We start from the raw sequence: 21261 nt of genomic DNA, 5'->3' as shown, positions 1-21261 counted from the left end.
GGTGTGGAACAGTTTGACTTCCTTGGGGGAAGTTGTACAAGAGCTTGGTATTATTGGAGTATAAAGGTATAAGCAAGATAGGGCAAGAGATGAAGCTAAAGAAGGTAGGTCTGGGCTCTATCCTGAGGGTCTTGAATTTCATGTTAAGGAGATTTTTATCCTGAAGGTTGTGGGATATGTTGATGGGTTTTAAGACATTGAGTAATATGGTTACATATACATTCATTCATTTAAATTTTTGCATTTAAAAAATTATTTTTAACTGATACTTAAAAAGATTGAGTTTCAGATTGATCCATTTTGCAGCTGTATCGAGGATAGACTTGACGGTAAAACTATTTAGAGGCTGTTGAACTACAATTGAGACAGTGAAATAGGAGTGAAAGTGTGGGGATAATCAAGAAATATAGAGAGGATAAAATCAGAATGTGATTGGTTGGTAAAGGAGAGAACATGGATAGAAGGTTGGTGTTATCACTAAGAGAAAAAGAAGAACAGTCTCAGTTGTTGACTTCAGGAAAGATTGGGAAATCAGTTTGGGATATTTTGTATTAGAAGTTCCTTATGAGACATCTGAGTGGAATTTTTCAAAAATTTTGTGGAGAAAAGTATAACCTATAGTGGCTAACCCAGATTGTTTGGGATCAAGTGTGACTTTGTCATTTAGTGGCTATATGTCTTTATAAAGTTATACTTAACCTCTCTGTAACTCAGTAACTCATCTGTAAATGTTGGTACTGGGGTTGATGTAAAGATTTAGCCTTTTATTATAAAATACTTTAGAATTTTGTCAGGCTTTAAAAAGTCTTAAAGAATTATTAGCCATTCTTAAAATCATTGTCATGTTGGAATTTGGAAGATTAAAGCTATATAGCAGAAAACTAGAGTAGAGAAATATGCTGGGATCAGATAATGAGGGGCTGTATGTATCACTTAAAAGTAGTATGAATTTTAACCTAAATATAGCAGAAAACTTTTTTTTTTTTTAAGTGTGATATATCTTAACCTCTGATAGGGTTCTTTCCAAATAATTTATTATTTTTAGGTAGGTATGCTGCCACCAGGTGGTAGGTATGTGTTACTGTTGTACAAATGAAGCAATAAAACTATCATTTCTTTTAAATGAAGTATTGATTTGATTAAGATTGCTGAATATAAACAGTCTAATTCTGGTAGGACTTCTTTGTTTCAAAACAAAAGCTAAGATTAGTTAAGATGAGGTAAGAGAGGGTTGTTGTAAAAATGCAGAGATTTCAGAGGAAGGACGGAGAAGTGTAGTAGGGCCTCAGAGAATCTGAAAAGCCATGGGAAATTGATGCCATTCTTGCCACCATTTCTTATCTTATTTCCATAGTTTTGTATATTAACTTCCTTTATTTACACATCAGTTTGTGTATGAACAAAAATTATAGGATGAATTTTCAAACCTATGCTATATAGTGGAATGGTTTCCAATTAAATACATTTTTTAAAATTTTTTTAAAAGGCAAAAAAAAAACCTAATATATAAACAGTGGAAGCAAATCTCATAAAATAAACCACTATCCGGTGGTTCCCAAATTTTGCTGTACACTTGAAGCTCCTGGTAAGCTTTTTAAAAGTTCTTTTTACTGTTTAGAACACACCCCATGCCAAAATCAGAAAGTCTCACTATTTTAAAAAGATTTTCAAAGAGCAGAAAAGTTTAAAACCCATTGATAGAGCCACTTTGCATGATTTTGCAATACTTGAGTGATTATATATTATGATTTCTTATAAGCCAGGTACTTTACTTGGTGTGCTTCTATAAGGATTATTTAATGCCAGAAGGAAAACTGGCTGTATTGGATATAGAGAAAAGTGTCTTGGGCTGCAATTTATCTTGTAGGATGATCATGTGTACTGTAATTTAGAGGTCATTTTAGTGGTGTGGCTGTAATTACATGAGGATCAAATTATGCACTAATTTTAGAATCCTTCATACAAGATATCTCTTCTCTATAACCTTTCTGGACAGCTCTGCTACTTCCTTGTTCCCTACTTTCAAGAGAAGAATCTAATTGATTCACTCCTCTTATCAAAAGAGGGTGAAAACAGATGTCATGGATGGTAGAAGTTGTAAGTACTGGCCAGTTCCCTCAGAAGGAAGTTCTACATACTTTAAAAGTACTTCAGTATTTCACCTACAGAAGAATGCATGGTAAATATATATATAATATTAAAACAAGTGAAAAAAAGACCTCTACACCTATCACTTAGATTAAAAACATTCATGTACCAATGCATTAAAATCTTTATCTAATTCCACCCCTAGCACCTGAGCTAACTATACTTCTGAATTTATCATCACCTTGCTTTTTATACCACATATGTGTACATAAACTATACTTAGTTTTCTGTTTTTGAACTTAGTGGTGTCATTATGTGAAGTCTTCAGTGATTTTCCTTTTGTTCAATATCATTAGAGCATTTTCACTCCTGTGATAGTATTCCCTTATAGAAATTTATCTCAGTGTCCATTCTCATCAGTGAGCATTTAGGTCATTTCCAGTTTTGTTACTGTTACAAATACTTCTACTGTGTTAGGCTTTGTCTGCAAGTGCCAAGGGTTTGGAGTTGGATAGAAATCATGAATCCTGTGTTCCCTTAGTCCTTGAGTACTAGAGAGTGTCTTTGAAAATGAGGTAGAAAGAGGGAGTGAAATCAAAAGCAACCTGGTGAGGCTGGGGTTGTAGCTCATTAGTACAGCAATTGGCTAGCAGGTATGAGGCACTGGGTTTATAAAAATAACTTAATAAAATGGGAATTGTGTTTATCTACAACTAAAAAATGAAAAAAGCAAAACTTGTATTTGTTAATATTATCTACATGGTTTCATTATTTAAATCATCAAACAGACATCCCTGGGAACTATTGATGAACACTGGATACCCATTGACCATTAACATGGATCACTGAACTGAACAGAGGTAGCAGTTCCTTTATTTTTTTTCTATTTTTTTTAATTGTAGATGAACATAATATCTTTATTTCCTGTGATGCTGAGGATTAAACCCAGTGCCTCACAATGTGCAAGGCAAGTGCTCTACCACTGAGCCAACCCCAGCCCAGTTCTTGTATTTTTGAGTTGATATTTCCTGCCAAAACTATATGCTTACCAGAAGGAATCACTTATAACCTACACTTAAAAATTAATAAATAATAAAATAACCTGCATGACAGTGACAGTAGGTGGTATCTGATACCACCTACCTCTGCTTCATTTCACTGTCATGCAGGTTATTTTATTATTCTTTTGGATGTGATTTTTAGTAGGTATATAGTTTTATTATTCTTTTAGAAAATAGTTATTATTGGTGGTGGAATGGCAGTGGCGGGAGAAGACAGCCTGAGACATAAGCATACAAAGACTGAGTACACTATCCCAAGCAGCAATTGTAAATGATATTCTTGTTAGACATTTTCTATCAAGCATCTGAAATGAAACTCTCACATTGATTTGGATTGCTCTAGAGCCAGGAGTACTAGATTCAGTTGACTTCAGGCTAAAAAGAAAACACTCTTGGTTTTCATCATAAACATAGGAACCAATGTGATAGTAAAATGAAATGAGACTCCAATATGAAACTGTAGCCACTGCTTTAGCACTTATCACTTTGTTCCTCACTCTGTCTTGGTATTCTAGTGCTAATATCATTGTATTGATTCATGGAAGAAACTAAAAAGATTGTTTCATGACCTAAGTTTTCTGTTGTATATGTTTATATGTGCATATTACATACAGAGATCTCTCTGTGCATGCATATATACTTACATGCATCTATATGTATAAAATAAGCAGATGTAAATGGAAAACATAGGCACCATAAAAAATAGTTATAGTAACATATGGAGCCATGATAATATTATCAGTGAATATTCCTTAAAGATATGTAGGGGTAGAAGGCAGTAAAGATCTTTCAAAGAAGAAAAAAATTACCTGTAGTCTCATAATCTACAAGTAATTATTTTTAATAATTTGTTTTAATTTTTAATAGTTTGTTTATATGCACAAATATATTTAAAAACTCCACTTGATTCATTTTATGCAGTTTTGTGCTCTTATTTTACCCAGCTTTATACTGAGAACATTTTCCCACATTAGAATTTTTTGAAAATATTTTTTGACAGCTGCATAACATTACATTACATTAAGTAATTATAGCCATGTGTAGCCATGGACCTGAATATATCATCTTAGGGTTTTTTTTTGTTTGTTTGTTTGTTTTTGGTTAAAGAAACTATGTAGGAGTTCTGAAGTTCTAAGAAATAATGCCTATAATTAATGCCTAGAGGTGCCTCTTTCACAAAAAATCAGTTTTTAAAAATTTAGCAATTATTCAGAGCTTATATGCAGTCACTGTTCTAGACCTGGAGTGTATAATGATTGATTTTTATTAAAAATCCCCTCCTTTATGGAACTTTCTAGTAATTTGTTATGAATGATACTTAATAACATGAGAATAAAATAATGTTTTGGTAATTTTATGTACTTAGATGTGATTCGTTCTGAACACTGAATCATTCCACTTTCTCTGTATCCTATACCATTTTTCAGTTGGGATTATTTAGTAATAGCTATATACTTTTTGTTGACTTGTATTTTCAAGCAACAGCTTACAAATTTTCATAGGTAAAATGCTGGTTTCCTTAGAATTGCAGGTAAAGAAAGGAGAAAGGAAAGGAAATAATTGAAAAATTTTCACAAAAAACCTCAAGACCTGGAGGAAATTTTAAATGATCCTTCTAATGCATCTCTTCATTATACAGTTGAAGAAACTGAATTCTCCTGATGTAAAGTGGCTTGTCCACTGTCACATAGCTAAAGAATCTGTTTTCTTTTTAAACATAAAGGTGATCGAATTGAATGAGATTATAGGCTATAAATAGGTTTGGTTGCTCAATGATTTAAAGTCTTATGGTCTTTTCCATTCTTGATTTCCTTAGTTTTATTTAGCACTATTTTTTTCTTACAGGTTTTTTTTTGTTTGTTTTGTTTTTTTGAACGGGGGGTGTGTCTTGCTAATTCTGAGGCTGACCACAAACTCTTACATTCAAGAGGTCCTTCTGCCTCATCCTCTCCAATAGCTGGGACTACAGGCATTCTCCTAGGCCTGGTTTGTACCTTTTTGTTATTTTGGAAAATATGATTCAGAGCATCCTAAAATGTTGCTTTTATCTTTGCTCTCATTTGCCCTTCTTCAGCTGGTTTTTAGGTTATTCGTTATAATCTTTTTGTTTCCATGGTTAGGCCACCAAAGTTTTTCTGTGATAGTTTATATAGCTTCTTGTTTATCATCCATAAAGAAATATTAAAAAGGCTTAATGACAGCCCTGCAAAGAACAAATAATCACCATAATTAGAATTATTTGGGATTTCTTCCATTTTCTACAGGAAAAACATAAAAATCACTTTTTATAGTTATTTTTAAATACTATAGAGATTACCAGATTACATATTTTTGTAACATTCTCTTTGAGGTATGTGCATTTTCACGTTTGTTTTTCCTCTCATCAAAAAACACTTGTCAGTTTGGCAATTTCATTTGTTCATGCTTTAAAATTAATGTTCTAGGATTGTGAAATACAATGAAAAAGGACGTAAAAATACATAGAAAGCAAATTAGTATAATGAAAGGTTGGATTTGGAGTCAGATACTCTAGTTCTGTTTTGTTTTGCCACTGATTATAATATTGATCAGGTAACATTGATTTTTTAAAATATTTTTTTATTTCTACACAATACATTTATTTTGTTTATTTACTTTTATGGGTGCTGAGGGCCTCGCATGTGCTAGGCCAGCGCTCTACCGCTGAACCACAACCCCAGCCCCTAACAAATTGATTTTTATATATCAGCTTCTACATTTTTGTCTCAGTAAGATATTTTCTGACCTCTCCCCACAGTCCCACAAATTGAATTTCCATTGTATGCTGTCTTTAATGCATATACTTTCTCTTCAAAGCACTTTTTATAACTTGAATGTACATATTTCTTTTTTGTTTAATATTATCTTTCTTACTAAATTGCAATTCATGAGAGTTCATATGTGTTATTTATCACTACATGCCCTGTCATAGCTCATGATAGGCAGTCAATAAGTATTTGTTAAATAACTGAACTATATACTTACAACCGGACATAAATCTAATTTTTATGCTTTCCAGGCATAAAACTACAACACATCTCTTTCGGAAGTCCTTTTTAAAGAAAATCAGGACAATACAGTTTCCTATAACACAATACACCTCTTCTCTCTCTTCTTGCTGTCCATATATGTATATAGGAACGATTGCCAGGCTTAAGAAATTGCTGTAACCCTTATTTCTCACTCCATTTAATAATAGAGTTTGGCATTATACTGTGAAGTTCTACTTTTGGGGCCATGTGTTTCACTGATGTCTAGCACAGTGCCTGGCATGTAGTAAATAGTCAATGTACACACAAAAACCTAAACAGACTTCAATTAGTCATTTATTTTTGAAGGAACATTATAAAAACTTGGCATGTTTTTATATGTAACATTTTGAAAATGTATTGTTTTATTGAGAATGATCATTTATAAATTTATAAATATTGAATTTAAGGAACTCAATATATTTATATTCAGTTGTTTATTCATATTCTGGTCAAGGTAAGACATTTACTTGTGATCTGGTCTACTTTTGAAAGATAAATATGTGAACATAATATCTTTCCAGTACATCTTGCAACTATTTCTGTGACTACACATGTTAACACTTTTATAATTGGCTTCCAAATGACAAACACAGATGGCTGTAGTCTGAATTTTCAGCATGTTTTAGAATAAATGTTTTCTCAGTAATTTAAAGTGCATGATTTCAGTATCAGATGGTTATCTAATTGATTCAGATTTTTTTGCTTATCTGCTAGCTTGCCATTTTTCAAATTTAAAATAAAACTAAATAGCTATAAATAATTGAATACATGATACAATCTTATCCCTTTCACATTTTTATAAAACAGTAGTCTTACCAGAAAGCTATTATGGATATTATTTTTTATGAGAAACTTTTTGTTCTGCTTTGGTTTTCTTGGTGGAGGAGGGAGGTTATAGTGAGAAGGATTGTTTTTATGTTCTTATTCATTTATTAGCTATTTTTGTAGTTGGTCTATTTAATAGTTACAGTAATTCCAATCATATATTTCCTTTTTTTAAGGAACAAAGAAATTCACTTAGTCTCATTCTTTTATCTTTCACTTCTTAAGAGTGATTCAAGTAATTTGAAAATTATTCATTTTAATTTTGAAACCATGGAACATTTTAATAAAGTAGAATTAGGTATGCCTTCTATATGATCTTGCTTAGTGTGGTGACTTTTCAATAAAAGTTAAATTATCCTTTTAAAAAATTCAACATAGGGGCTGGGGATGTGGCTCAAGTGGTAGCACACTCGCCTGGCATGCACGCGGCCCGGGTTCAATCCTCAACACCACATACAAACAAAGATGTTGTTTCTGCTGATAACTAAAAATAAATATTAAAATTCTCTGTCTCTCTCTCTCTCTTTCTCTCTCTCTCTCTTTCTTTTTGCCACAGTCTGGCTACAGCAAACTAGCTGGGGGATGACGAACAACTTGTGTACGTTGATACAGCAGGAATGGGAGCGGTTTATTGTAGGACAGGAGCGGTATTTATACATTCCACACAGCTTATCTAATTAACATAAACTAGATATGGCAGTCAACCAATCAGGAATCTCCACACTTAATGGCTCACTGGCGTTATTTCACAAACCACTCCCTCTGGCAAAATGCCAGGCACCCATCCAGACTTGTTTACAGACTCTAACATCTTTTTAAAAAATAGATAAAAAATTCAACATATATTTATTTAATATTGCTCTAGGCTTTTAATATATAGAAGTAGGGAGGAAAAAAGTCCTTGCCCTCATGGGGTTTACCTTCTGGTTAATTTTTCTGAAAAAATAATATGACTCACATAATGAGTAGTATAGGCCTAGAACAGTGTCTTTAATTATGTTTGTAGAAGTGATTCATTCTAAATACTATAATGGAACTATTTCTACTTTTTATTCCATATCTGTGTGCTTCTTTTTGCATTTAGTAACAGATATTCGTATTTTGGAGTTTTTTTTTTTGTTGTTGTTGTTATTTTGTTGTTGTTTAAATCAAACTTTCCATTCTTTATTTATCTATCTTTCATTTTGTGCTGATGGTTGAACCTGGGCCCTGTGTGCTTGCTAGGCAAGCACTCTACCACTGAGCCACATCCCCAGATCTAAGTCATTCTTTCTATAATGCAAAGATAATATTTTTTTCCTTTGTTATATATTTGGCATTTGAATAAATATTAGATATAAATTATTGATATAATCTAACACTTGGAATTTTAAGCAAAATCTTCATCTTTGCCTTGATAAATTTTGCTGACTAAATATATTCTGATGCAGAAATGTGATTTTTCAAGAAGTTTCTGAAATTGAGTATAAATATTATAAATGTCATTATTAGTATTTATTTTTTGGCATTGCATTCTCTCTAAGGGATGCTTTTAAATAATGCTCCTGGATTTCTGATTCTATTTATAGATAAAGTATTTGCCAATATTCTAGTTAGTTTATTTTTAAGAATGATCTGCTATGCTCTAAGTAGTTCAAGTACATTCCAGCAGCTTAATAATGTGAAAATAGAGGCAACTGGTCGTGCACCTGTTCCTCAACACACTGCGTAGTTACTAAATAACTGGGAAAAATGTTAAATGTGATATATTTTTATACTCTGTAAGTATAATCATGAGCTATTTCTGACTTATGAATTAAATATCTTTATTAAGGGAATAAAACTTGTTTATATGCTTTTCTTCATCTACAGCAGATAATTTAAGTATAAAATGTTATTTATAAATAATGTATTTGCCACATATTTGATAGTAACATTAGCAAGATTGCTTTAGTACTTTAGATAATAAAAAATTTATTTGCTGTCTTTGTAAGTGGTCTGGTTAATAGTTTGGGTAATTCTAGGCATATATTTCCTCTTTTTAAGGCAGAAAGGAACTTACATGTGGTCTTCTTTTTTCTCCTCTTAAGAGTGATTCAGGAGCTCAAATTAACTTTAAGTCTTTGTCAGTAGTTGCTTTATATAAAAATCAAAAAATTTACTGTATTTAAAAAAAATACAGTAATAGCTCAGCAATATATCCTTTGCCTAGCATATACAAGGCTGTGGGTTTGATCCTCAGTACTACATAAAAATAAATAAAATAAAGGTATTGTGTCCATCAAAAAAATTCTTAAGAATAAATAAACAAAATGTAAGTGAGCAATAGGATAAATACCTGTAATCTGAACTCCAAATGTAAACAAAAGTTGTTAAGGTTGTAGTTTTCCAGAATTTACCTATGTCTATGAATATAATGATGTTTAAATTCATACTGGATATAATCATTGAAAGCTATGAGCCTGAGACTTGCCTTATCTTTTAAAAAATGAAGTGTAATTTTCCTTTCATGAAAAGAAATAGATATGCTACAATACTACTTTATACCTGCTATTATATCACAAAGTCTTTAATAGCAATGGCTTGCATTGGCATTTTTAATATAAGTTCACCATAATTAGTTCTAGTGTTACCTGGTATATAATGTGTACTTCTGATTTTAGGTGGTAAGAAAATATTTTAGGGCTTAAAAAACTTTGGATAGTATAGTAAGAAAGTTTTTACCTTTTTCAGTTTTCTTTCTACTTATGATAATGAAAATCTGTTTGATGCTTCTCTCTCTTTAACAGTCTTTTATTTTGTCCATTTTTTTTCATAGCCTTCAGCAACCTCTTACTAAAATTTCAGTAATAGATTTATCATTTCTTTTATTTTCAACTTATCTCTTAAAAGAAATAACAAGTGATATTAACTTTCAAATAATGCCAGAGATTACATCTCCTTTTAAAATAAATTTAAAGAAAATACACTGTTTAAAATATGTTAAGTAAATGATAACGTATCATTGACTAGGGTTTGGTACAAATTCTGATGATGACAGACAAATGATAAAAGGTAGAAAACACTGCTGTTTAAAATTTTAAGTTACTTGTAAGTTTTTCCCACTATAAATATGGTTGCAGTGAGCATTTGTATAGCTAATAGGCTAATTATCTTTTTTGTATAAAAGATAATTATAGACAATATCTTTTGTATAAAGTAGTAGAACAGAACAAGTGTGTTTGGAGCTCCTTGTTTTTGTGTGTATTTTCATATAATCTTAAATCTAGAGATTATACTGTGAATCCTCTATTCCCCTATTCTAGTTATAGAATAGTTATTCCCCTTACTCAGCTAATTTCCTCTTCTTTAGACTTGACATGTTCATTTCTTACCCCTCAATATTTAATAAGTTCATTCACAAGTACTTAGTTTTACAACCTTTACAACCCGAATATTCAATCCAATAGTAATTCTGAAACTGTGAAGTCATCTATATTATTATCATCGTTTTACTTTGGTGATAGTTTAATTTTTTAAAGAAAGTGATCCCAAAGAAAAATTATCATTGATGTTAATGATACTTTTTTCCTGTAGCTTGCCCAGTTTCGACAAAGAAGAGCTCGATTGGATGGACAAAACCCTCATAAGAAGCCAAAAAAGAAGAAAACCTCAAGCAGTAAAAATGATGTTCATGGCTTGAATATTGATCAATCAAAGAGTGAGGAGATGTTCATAAATAGTTCTCAGGGTGTTGGATCAGCCGTGATGCCTGAATCCACAATAATGAGAACTCTAAACAATGAAGAAATGCTTAAGCATGAGCAGGTCTTTTGTGTTGATGTAAGTATTCATCCAGATTTTAAAACATTCTACCTCTAACTAGAAAGTAGTGGCAGTAAAAAGTCATTAACATCCACCTGAGGGAAGCTTGACAAAGTCATTGACTTTTTAGCATCAAGAACTGATGATTCTTTTAAAGAACTTGAACTTTTCTGATGGCATGTTAAGGATTTACTTTTATTTAAAAGAGTTACATGAATTAGAGGAATGGTGTCTTTGATGCTTTTGGCTTACAGATGACATCTACTATATATGTAAAAGTTCTTGGTACTTTTGTATTTATAACAATGCCTTGTGATAAATTTTATATGCATTATTATAAGTCATTATAATTCATAATGAAATGAAATTTTTAAAGATTTGGATAATTTTTACTAGTTTTTTAATAGTATTTTTGTGAATTTTCTATCATTGTTACTAATGCTTTTTACAAATGTTTGAATACTAGTGTGTGTGTGTGTGTGTATATATATATACACACACACACACACATACATTTATATATATAAATGTTTATTGGAATTAATGTTGCTGTAGTGTTGTGCGTGTGTGTGTGTGTGCGCATGTGTGTTACTGGGCATTGAACTCAGGGCCTTGTACATGCTAGGAAAGCACTTTGTCACCAAGCTACATTCCCAGCCATTTTTAAGTTTTATTTTAAGATAGATTCTCACTAAGTTGCCCAGGCTGTCTTTGAACTTGTGATCCTCCTGTCTCAGCCTCCTGAGAAGATGGGATTAACGGTGTGCATCACCATGCCTGACAATGATGATTTTTATTTTAGGTGATAAACTATAAAATAGGCATTGGTCTCCTAAGAAATACCTGCCTTCTTTATATGTTTGCAATAAGTATCACTTTGTTATCTTATTCTTTTTAGATATGATTGTCATTTCTTTGCTCCCAGATTTAGAGTACATGGAAAATTATTCTTTACTCTGAATGTTTAAGCAACTTAGTATATTTCATAAGTCTGAATTTATTGTAGGCTTCTAATAGAAAAACTATGTCCTTTTTTGAGAGAGAGAGAGAGAGAGAATGAATATGATTTTTTTTTGTAGATGGACACAACATGATGCCTTTATTTTATTATTATTTTTTAATGTGGTGCTGAAAATCAAACCCAGGTCCTACCCATGCTAGGCACGTACTCTACCGCTGAGCCACAATCCCAGCTCGAAAAACTATGTTCTTAAATTAACATATTACAGTTTTTATTTTTGTTGTTTGAGTGTGGGTGTGTGTTTGGTACTGGAGATTGAACCTAGGGGTGCTCTACCACTGAGCTACATTCCCAGCTGTTTTTATTTGAAACTGACTTGCTAAGTTGCTCAGGCTAGCCTTGTACTTGCAAACCAGAATTATCTCAGCTTTATCCATGGTGTGGTTCTCTGAGGACCTGCCTCTGAACATCTGCCAAGAAAATGCTCCAGCAGAGCAAAATCTTGAAAGTCATTCACAAGGACGTTTTTAAAATTTGCCTTGAGCTTTTTTCTGAGCTGGCACAAAATAAAGAAAACTACAGGGAAAAAAGTCAGAGGCATTCTCTTAAAATCTCTAAAACCTGGAAGCTCTGAGGACTCCCAATAACTACTGATGCCTTTCTGAGCTGCTTGACTATCATACCTCCCAGTCTGGAGGTGAGATCACTTTTCTGTCAAAAATGTCTGCTGCCTGAAGGAGACTCAGGTCTCATCACTGATGAGACCAAAGATCAGATAGCAACTCTGCTTTTGTGGAGTGGAGAAACAGGGCTTTCAGGTTGTATATTGATGAGTATTGTATGCTGTAGCTTGGGGAATTTGGTGGGAAGGCCTGCAACTAACTAAAGATGAGGATGAGAAGAATGAAATGGAGGAGAGTGAGGTGAAGTTTGAGAACTCTTCTGCAAACTTATGAAAAAAATCTTAGATAAGAAGTTGAGAATCTTAGTTATGAAGGTTTTGACAATCCTCCAGTAGGCTGTCTTCAACCTGCTGCATTGTGACTAGCACTCAGGGCTGAACAGCGAACTCAGAGCAGATCATAACAGTCCAGGCACTTCAAGACAACTCTACAATCGGCAACAGGATGGTCAGAAAGTACTTGGAGATAGATCCTAACCAACTCATTGTGGGGCATTATAAATATGTTTAAACTGAATTAGAGGAGAACTAACTGAATATTTGCTATAGAGGTATTAGATATAACTATTATACTGGATAAATAATTTATGTAATACTGATAACAGGATATTTGATATGATCTTTGATGATATTTACAAATATTCATTTTATTACACTGTTACTTCAAAATAGAAATTTTAGTGTGTACTACAATCAGAATGTGTCATTTCTGAGTCATGAAAAAGTAATTGAAATTTAGAAGTATTATAATTTGAGAATTATCACAAGTGACTTTATATCTAGAATTAGTATTCCTACATTCTTGTGGTTTTTCACCAATTACAATAATGTGTTAACAAAAGTTGTTTTTTTGCCTTCCATTTAGCTTTATTTCTCAGAGATTATTCTTAGAATTAAAGTAGAACAATCAAACTGATTTTTTAAAAGTCTCTTAGTTAGGACCCTCTCCCCCCCCCCTTTTTCTTTATTTGGCAGTTGTGGGTATTGGGCCTTGCAGATGCTAGGCAGATGCTCCACAACTGGGCTACATCTTCAGTCCCAGGATTTTTACTTTTTAATGTGTCATGCCTCATACAGACTTAATCCTAACATTCTGACTAGACATTCTGACTAGTCTGTCCTACATATTTCAATGTTAACAATTTCATTCTCCTGGGTTCTATTAACATAGAATTGTGAAGGCTTAAGATATGGGCAGGAATGTGGGCAGGAATGAAGTTGGTTTTTGTACTCTTTGTGGTAAAAAGGCAATTAAATGATTAATTGATAAGAAATTAATTTCCCACTCCTTAAACCCTATGTACATATTCTATCATCCTCCTTTCTCTTACTTCAAAATATCTGTTCTACAGACAAGTGGTGATATGTTAAAGAAAGCCCCCACATCTGTCTGGATTGGCATGACTAGCAGTAGTACTATCCCCAGAGGAAAGTTCTTAGGGGAGTGTTCTTTACCTCTTTATTTCCCTTTGCTTGCTTACTAGCCTTTAATTAAATTTATACCAGTAAATGGTTTTATTTGAAAATAAATAAGGCTTAATTTTAAAAATTTTTTTAGCTAATTTTAAGGAAGCATTTTGTAAAAGAAGATCTAGTAACTTGAAGCTTTTAGTTATCTTTCTGAAGACTAAATAGGAACTGCACTTAGAACTTCAGTTAACTTAAATGAAAGTGTCTTTTGCATTGTAAGAACTTAGATGTTTGAGGAATGATTGACATTTGATATGCCTCTTAGATACTTCAGTTTAATATAATTACCATATTTGTTTTGCTATTAAGGCATTTTCCCTAGATGTAAAAGATACACAGTTAGTAGAAATATTATTGTTAGGTAAATAAAATTTGGTCTATCATAATATATCAGGAAATTGTTTTTATACAGGTAAATGATTGCTGTAATGTGGTGAAAACAGGAAAGCCTACCAATTTATTAATGGTACAGTATATAAAACTACTCATGATATTTTTTATTATTTAAAATCATTTGACTTACTAACCAAGCTTTCTCCTGTATGTAATTCTTTCTGTATGTGATTTCTAAAAGTTACTAGATCTTCTTTACTGCTTAACAAAACAAAGTTACCTCATTTTCATTATAGCATGGAATTGGAACAAAATTTGCAGATATGCTGTTTAGGGGTAATATCACATTAATTGCAAACCAGATTCCCATAGAAGTGAACTTCAAAGTGAAGAGTGATGTTTTAAAGTGGATTTTGCTATGGAATTCAATATTCGAATTCCTCTCTCAGGAATGTTGCTAGTACTGAATTATTAAAAATATTGGATTGATTTAGGAAGAAGAATTTGGTGTCGTTGATTCTTATTCTGAACAAGGCGCACACTATAGTGAGACTCACCTAGAGTTGATAGAAAATGAATTAGTTGGGAAACCTGAACATGAGCCCGAAGAACTGAACAGAGAACTGGAGGAAATGAGGACCACCTGTGGGAATGAAGGATTGCATCAGGTACATTTACCTTCTGTGGCCTTTGTTTGCTACTCACAAAAACAAAAACAGGAAATTTTTTTAAAAATGTTTTTTTTAGGTGGACACAATATCTTTATTTTACATTTATGTGGTGCTGAGAATCGAACCCAGTGCCTCATGCATGCTAGGCGAGTGCACTACCACTTGAGCCACATCCCCAGCCCTCCAGGAAATTTTAATGATAGTTTATTTATTTAATGAGAATTACAGGTGTTAAGTTAAGATTATCTCATTCACGAGAAAAATGGGGTTCTTGCACATAGTATTAAGAATCCCATTTTACACCTAGAATTCAACTATTTGGGGTAACATGTATGTTACTTTGTTTATTTAACTTAATAAGATAGAGTAAAATAACTTTGGTGATTTCAGGACAGATGTTTTTCTTATGAGCCTGAAAGAAAATTGTGGTATAAATCATATTTTTTTAAAAATGATGACTTAAACCCATTAAGAATGTCAGCATGTCCCTGTAAATATTATCTGCAGTTAGAGTGACATCTCTTGTATTAAGTAATCAGTTATGAATCAAGATGAAAATGGAATATTAATGAGGATGACAGAATAGATTTCAGTTTCATCCTCTCCAAAAACAAGTTGATGCTGTTGCCTGGTAACAGATTGGGGGAGCTCCCCAATATAAAGGCATTCGCTTCTAGAATTAGATATATAGAAAAGCCAGAACAAGTGAAAATTTTTTGCATGTGCACATTAATTTCTTTCAGATTGATTTGGAAGTAAAACAAATTTCTTAAAGCTCATAGCTTTCAAATGTGGGAGATAGCATACAAATTGTAAGAATTCCACTAATGTGTTTTGAATCTCATATTTTTTAAAAAGTTGCTTGTAACAATGATAATCAATTTTATGTAAAATATAAGCCTAGAATGTAATTATTTTCACTGATTTCCTTTAGTTACAAGAATTTGAAGCAGCAGTTAAACAAAGAGATAGTATTATCACACAGCTCACCGCCAATTTACAACAGGCAAGAAAGGAAAGGGACAAAACGGTGAGAGAATTTTTAGAGTTGACAGAGCAAAGTCAAAAATTGCAGATTCAATTCCAACAAGTATTACAAGTAGAACAAGACTTACTCTATTTTTATAATGAATTTTTAAATTTTTTCGCTTTCTAGAACAAATCTGTTATAAAGCTATTTGTTTATTCATACTGGAAAAACTAGTGAATAAGTGTTATGTTAATCAAGAATTTAATTTATACTTCTTGGGTAGTTTCTTGCTATTGTTTTCTTTGTACTTCTTCCCTGTCTCTATTTAAAAATTCTACAAAGTCTTATCATGTGTATTTTTGCAGAAATTTAACCTGCAGTTACACCCTACTTTTTTTAACCCTGGTATGGCTTTATGTTAATTAGGTTCTCAATTATAACTAGACTGACAACTGGATACATTCCATTTATCTTTAGTTGGAACTATAATCTAATTGCGTTAAACAAAAGGGAGGAATTTAAGGTAAGAATACAGGCTTGTTTATAGAACTTAAGGGCAGAAATAGAATCAGAACTCTGAGAGAAATTGGAACTAGAGTTTGAAAAGTCATCAAGAATCCAGGAAGAACTTTCAGTCCACATTTTTCTCTGCCTGTCTGCCTGTCTTATTTCTCCTATTTTCTCAGCTTTATAATGTGAAAAGTAAATTCTTTGGCTCATTACCCAAAGTGCACATGACCTATCAGCATGTTGACAGCATGGAAACATGTTGGCTGAGATCGTAAGCCTATGAAGTGAGCATAGTTTCCAGAGAACCCCTGTGGGCTGAGGGTACAATAAAGTGAAACTTCAAAATTTAATATTTTAAATATTTTCTTTCTATTTTCAAGTTACAGGCTAGTGAAACTCTACGAAACAGCACTCACAGTAACACAGCTGCAGATTTACTGCAAGCCAAACAACAGATTCTCACTCATCAACAACAGGTTGAAGAACAAGACCATCTATTAGAAGATTATCAAAAAAAGAAAGAAGACTTCAAAATGCAAATTAATTTCTTACAGGAGAAAATTAAAGTACATGAAATGGTATGTGTATCTTAAGGAAGTCAACCTACTTGTAGCAGCTTTGTAATTAACTTTAAAGTTTTTAATGAAGGTGTTTATCTTTTTTTATGCATATGCACCCAAAATTTCATAATTGAGACAAACTCTTTGAGTATATAAAATAATATATTTCAAAAACATTGAGAATTTCGTAGTAATAGTTTTAAAGATGATACTACTCATTACTCTGTTCCTTAAAAGTGATCTACCTATGCTAAACTAAAGTCTCAGGAGAATCTATTTTTATAACTAGGATCTTTATCCTTTTTCCTCCAACTAAATGTATTTCTTCTTATTTTAGCCATGATTATAAAATTCTGAAAAAGAAATTTTGTAAATTTAAATTAGAAAAAAATGTGGTTGATTCTTTTTATTCACTTGAGTTATATTCCAGTTTGGGGGAATTATTTAGTCAATAAGTGCTCCTGGTAGGAAATGTATCACATGGATTGTAATCTTTAATCTTAAAAGCAATTCATGCTAGCAGATTCCATTTTTTTGTTTGTTTTTTTGAGAAGTTAAAGTTTAGATGTGATTATCCTGAAGCTGCCCCATTAACAGGTGCCAGAGTTGAAATTCTGAGCTCCTTGCACTACACTGCACTCTGATCCTTGCCATCTCTGTCCTCTTTTTTGCTCTGTGAGAGCTGAAACAAGGCAGTGTGATCACCGTGTTTGAATGTAGCTGAACATCATTTTACAGTAACTCAAATTTCTTGCCATCACTCTGTGTGTGTCTACAAATGTCTATGAAAGCACCATTGGTATGGATTTGTGGGTTTCAAATAAATTTGAGCAAGTAGGCAAATACAGAATCTGGGAATAATGAAGATGGAGAATACATATAATACAGCATATTTTATAAACTTAGCAGATTCTACAGGAAGTTGAGAAATTACCAAGACAAGAATATTGTTTGGATAACAAAAGCATTAACTAGCACTTATTAAGTACTTACTCTATAACAGGCAGTATTCAAAGCCTCTTACACATATTAATGCATTGAATCATCACTACAACCCCATGAGATAAGGGTACCTTTATCATTTACAATTGATGGTACCAAGACAGTGCAAGATGAAGGAAATAATCCAGGTGCAGAAGTGATGTATTGATAGAGCCAGATTTCAAAGCTCAGTTATCTGACTCCAGAGACTCCTCTTTGAAAAATAGGAAATGTACAAATTAAAATTATGAGAAGGGCATGCTTTTCAACTAAGGTAATTTAAAGATTATGCAAGTGTTTACAGAATACCTATAAGATGTCCCCTTTCTTCACTGAACCCATGGAGAGGTGTGGCATGTACACAAGTTACCACAAAATAAAAAGTAAGTGCAGGTAACAAGTGTTATGAATGTTTTGACGAGGTCTGATTTATGAGGAAAAGATTCAGGGTAGACATCAGCAGGGAGGTAATATTTGAGATAGATCTATAAATTGGAATAATGTGTTATTTATATTTTGTTTACCCATAAATTGGTATAATATATGGAACATAATATATGGAACAGCTATTCAATACCTATTTGGTAATCAAGAGAATTGTTTATGAATTCATGACAAATAGAGATAGGCAGGATATTCTTTGCGGGGTGTGGAGTGGGCATAAAGACCCAGGCTGAAATGTTGAAAATGTATAGGGAGCAAAAAGTAATTTACTTAGAAAGCAATAGGCTTTGGAAGTGTCTTTCTGGAGGGTAAGAGTAGAAAGACAATCGAGGCCTAAGTTGAAAGTGCCCAGATCTAGGATTTTATTATTTCTTATTGTCACTAGGCAGTATAATTTCAGATAATCTAAAATTTATGTAATTCACTTTAGTAATGAAAATAAACTGTTTATTTGAATGTTAGCAATAATACTTTTATTGTTCTTTTTATTATATTTTAATTTCTCAGTTTTCAAAAAATTTAATCCCTTTGAGAAGTAGTTCTGTCAGAGCAGCTGAAGTAACTATATTGATAGTCAAAGGCTCATTATCCTAATCCTCCAAACCTCCTGTGTTATAGTAGTCACAAACAGGAAGTATATTATTCCCCACTCTTTCAGGTGTAGTTCTAAAAATAGAGGTTTCCTTGACTGAAGGGCTCTCAGTTTTGTAACATAGAACAAGTGATTTAAAACCATGTAATTTGAAAAAAGCTAAACAAAGAAAACTGTGAATTTGTGGTGTTTAATAGTTGAATGAAGAATTATGGTTATCATATTAGGTGTTGGACAGTATTGAATTAAGTTATTTTCTTTTATGAGGAGTGTTCCTTTCATCTTATAGAAAATCAGGAAATAAAATTATAACAGATTTTTATATCAATGTTAACATTTTTCAAAACTAGTTATTATTTAACAGTTTAGCTAAAATTGACCATCATGAACTGATTTTACTTTTTTAAAAAATTTTTTAGTTGTAGATGGACAAGATATCTTTATGTATTCATTTATTTTTATGTGGTGCTGAGAATTGAACCCAGTGCCTCTTGTGTGTGAGGCAAACACTCTACCTCTGAGACCCAGCCTCAGTCCTGATTTTACATTTTATATAGGTTCCAAATGATTTATAAATTTCTTTCTAGTATATGAATATATTTGTATAAAGCTCAGTAAAAATAAAATACCTTAATTATTTTATTTTAACCTCAAACACATTCTGGGAGATAGAGGAAATTTATCTTTATTGTACAGATAGAAATACCAGGATTAATAGATTACACTAATTTACTAATGTTGCATTCTAGTGTAGAAATTAAGAAGGCTCAGCACTTGGTAATAACATATGATGTAATTGGAAAAGGAATATGTGACACTAAGACAACAGCTCATAGTCTCACTCAAGAGGCTGCACAAGATAACCTTGTTTTATGTAGTGCAAAATTTGGCCTTTATTTGTTAGGCTCAGAAGTCATTTTTTTTTTCTTGAGCTATATCAGAGGTGAATTAGTTCAAGAGGTTAATGTTTAAGTCTAAATATAAGACTGTGAATTTAAAATGAGAAATAATTATCACAAACTTCAGATTTTAAGCTCATTGGATTTTATATTCTTTCTATGGACAGATGAATTTTAAAAGCCAGGTAATAATCTAAAAAGTTGTTTATTAAGTATTAGATGAAAGGGTGTTGGAGGAATCAGATGTTCAGTGGCATGAGGTTGAAATAACCTGTTACATCCATCTCAGAGTAGTAATGTTCATGTCTGTAGACTAAACTTCTTAAATGCTCCTTGCTGTAACTCCCAACATTGTTTTCTGCATTCAGTATGGTTTTTCGAGAGGGATCAGACTTCTCAAAGGTTGACGGTGCGTTGGTCTTCTTCCAAGAACTATACTCAATTGATCAATGCCTACATTTTCTTAGTACATTCATTCAAGGCGCCTAGAAGTCCTGTTTGGCAAGGACTCATGTCTCCTTAAGATAACTTTACTTCCTTACCTATATTTTCATCAGTTATATAGATTTCACTTATTTCCTTGGCTTTGGGACTACAGCTCTTAACTGTTTAATGAATATGCATTAATATGTCTTGTCTTAGCCTAATCTTCAGTTCCAAAATTGAGTCCCGAGATAGGAACTGGGGAAAATTATCTGATGGTCTTTTATCTTTCTGTTTGAACTGTGGGTCTAAGCCCAAGTTGGTATGCTGTAAATATACAGTAGTGGTCTTAGATGTCACTTGATGTTCAGTCACTTAAGCATTGCATATCCCTAAATTTCTGATTCACTTAAAACCCCAGGAATGAAGTTAAGGAAGACTTAAAGGAATCCACTTTAGTTCTTGTTGTTGTTCTCATTTTATAGCACTTGTCCATGAAATACCTTCAAATCACTAGAATCCAGGGGAGGACCGGTATTTATTTATTTTTTGTTTCTTCTGAGAATCCAGGGGAGGACCGGTTTTTATATTTTTGTGTCTTCTGAGAGTGTCTAGATAGTATGTAGTACTATAACTAGCCATCAGAAATACTTATATTTAGAATATTGACCAGTTAATAAGAAAAATAAAAATGTGATAGTTTATATAGATATTTTAGTCAGACTGGTTTTTGTTTTGTTTTGCTTTTTTTGGTAGTGCTAGAGATCAAACCCAAGGCCTCACACATGCTAGGCAAATTAGATTGCATTTTTAAATTTAAATATTTAATCACAGCACAATGTAAGAGAAATTTCTTCCCAAGAAGGGTAAAACTGTTATATTTTTTGCTCATATGTACTGTCAGGTAGATAAGTCCTAGGTCTCCTTGTACTGGGAAAAACGGGGGTGGGGGGGCAGG

The 21261-nt window shown here is 32.4% G+C and overlaps 1 protein-coding gene across 1 annotated transcript in view; it reads left to right on the top strand.

The window, feature by feature from the left end:
• The window catches only part of LOC143389659 (A-kinase anchor protein 9-like), a 76892-nt gene that overhangs the window by 8830 nt on the left and 46801 nt on the right, over positions 1-21261 (top strand). The window contains 5 exon segments of the mRNA XM_076842567.2: positions 10580-10825; positions 14333-14386; positions 14748-14921; positions 15859-16014; positions 16785-16982. Of these exon segments, the coding sequence (XP_076698682.2) occupies positions 10580-10825; positions 14333-14386; positions 14748-14921; positions 15859-16014; positions 16785-16982 (828 nt within the window).

The sequence above is a fragment of the Callospermophilus lateralis genome, unplaced genomic scaffold (assembly GCF_048772815.1).
Source record: "Callospermophilus lateralis isolate mCalLat2 unplaced genomic scaffold, mCalLat2.hap1 Scaffold_63, whole genome shotgun sequence".
Classification (NCBI taxonomy): Eukaryota; Metazoa; Chordata; class Mammalia; order Rodentia; family Sciuridae; genus Callospermophilus; species Callospermophilus lateralis.
The sequence above is the reverse complement of the archived record's forward strand: the minus strand, read 5'-3'. Positions and strand labels throughout refer to the sequence as shown.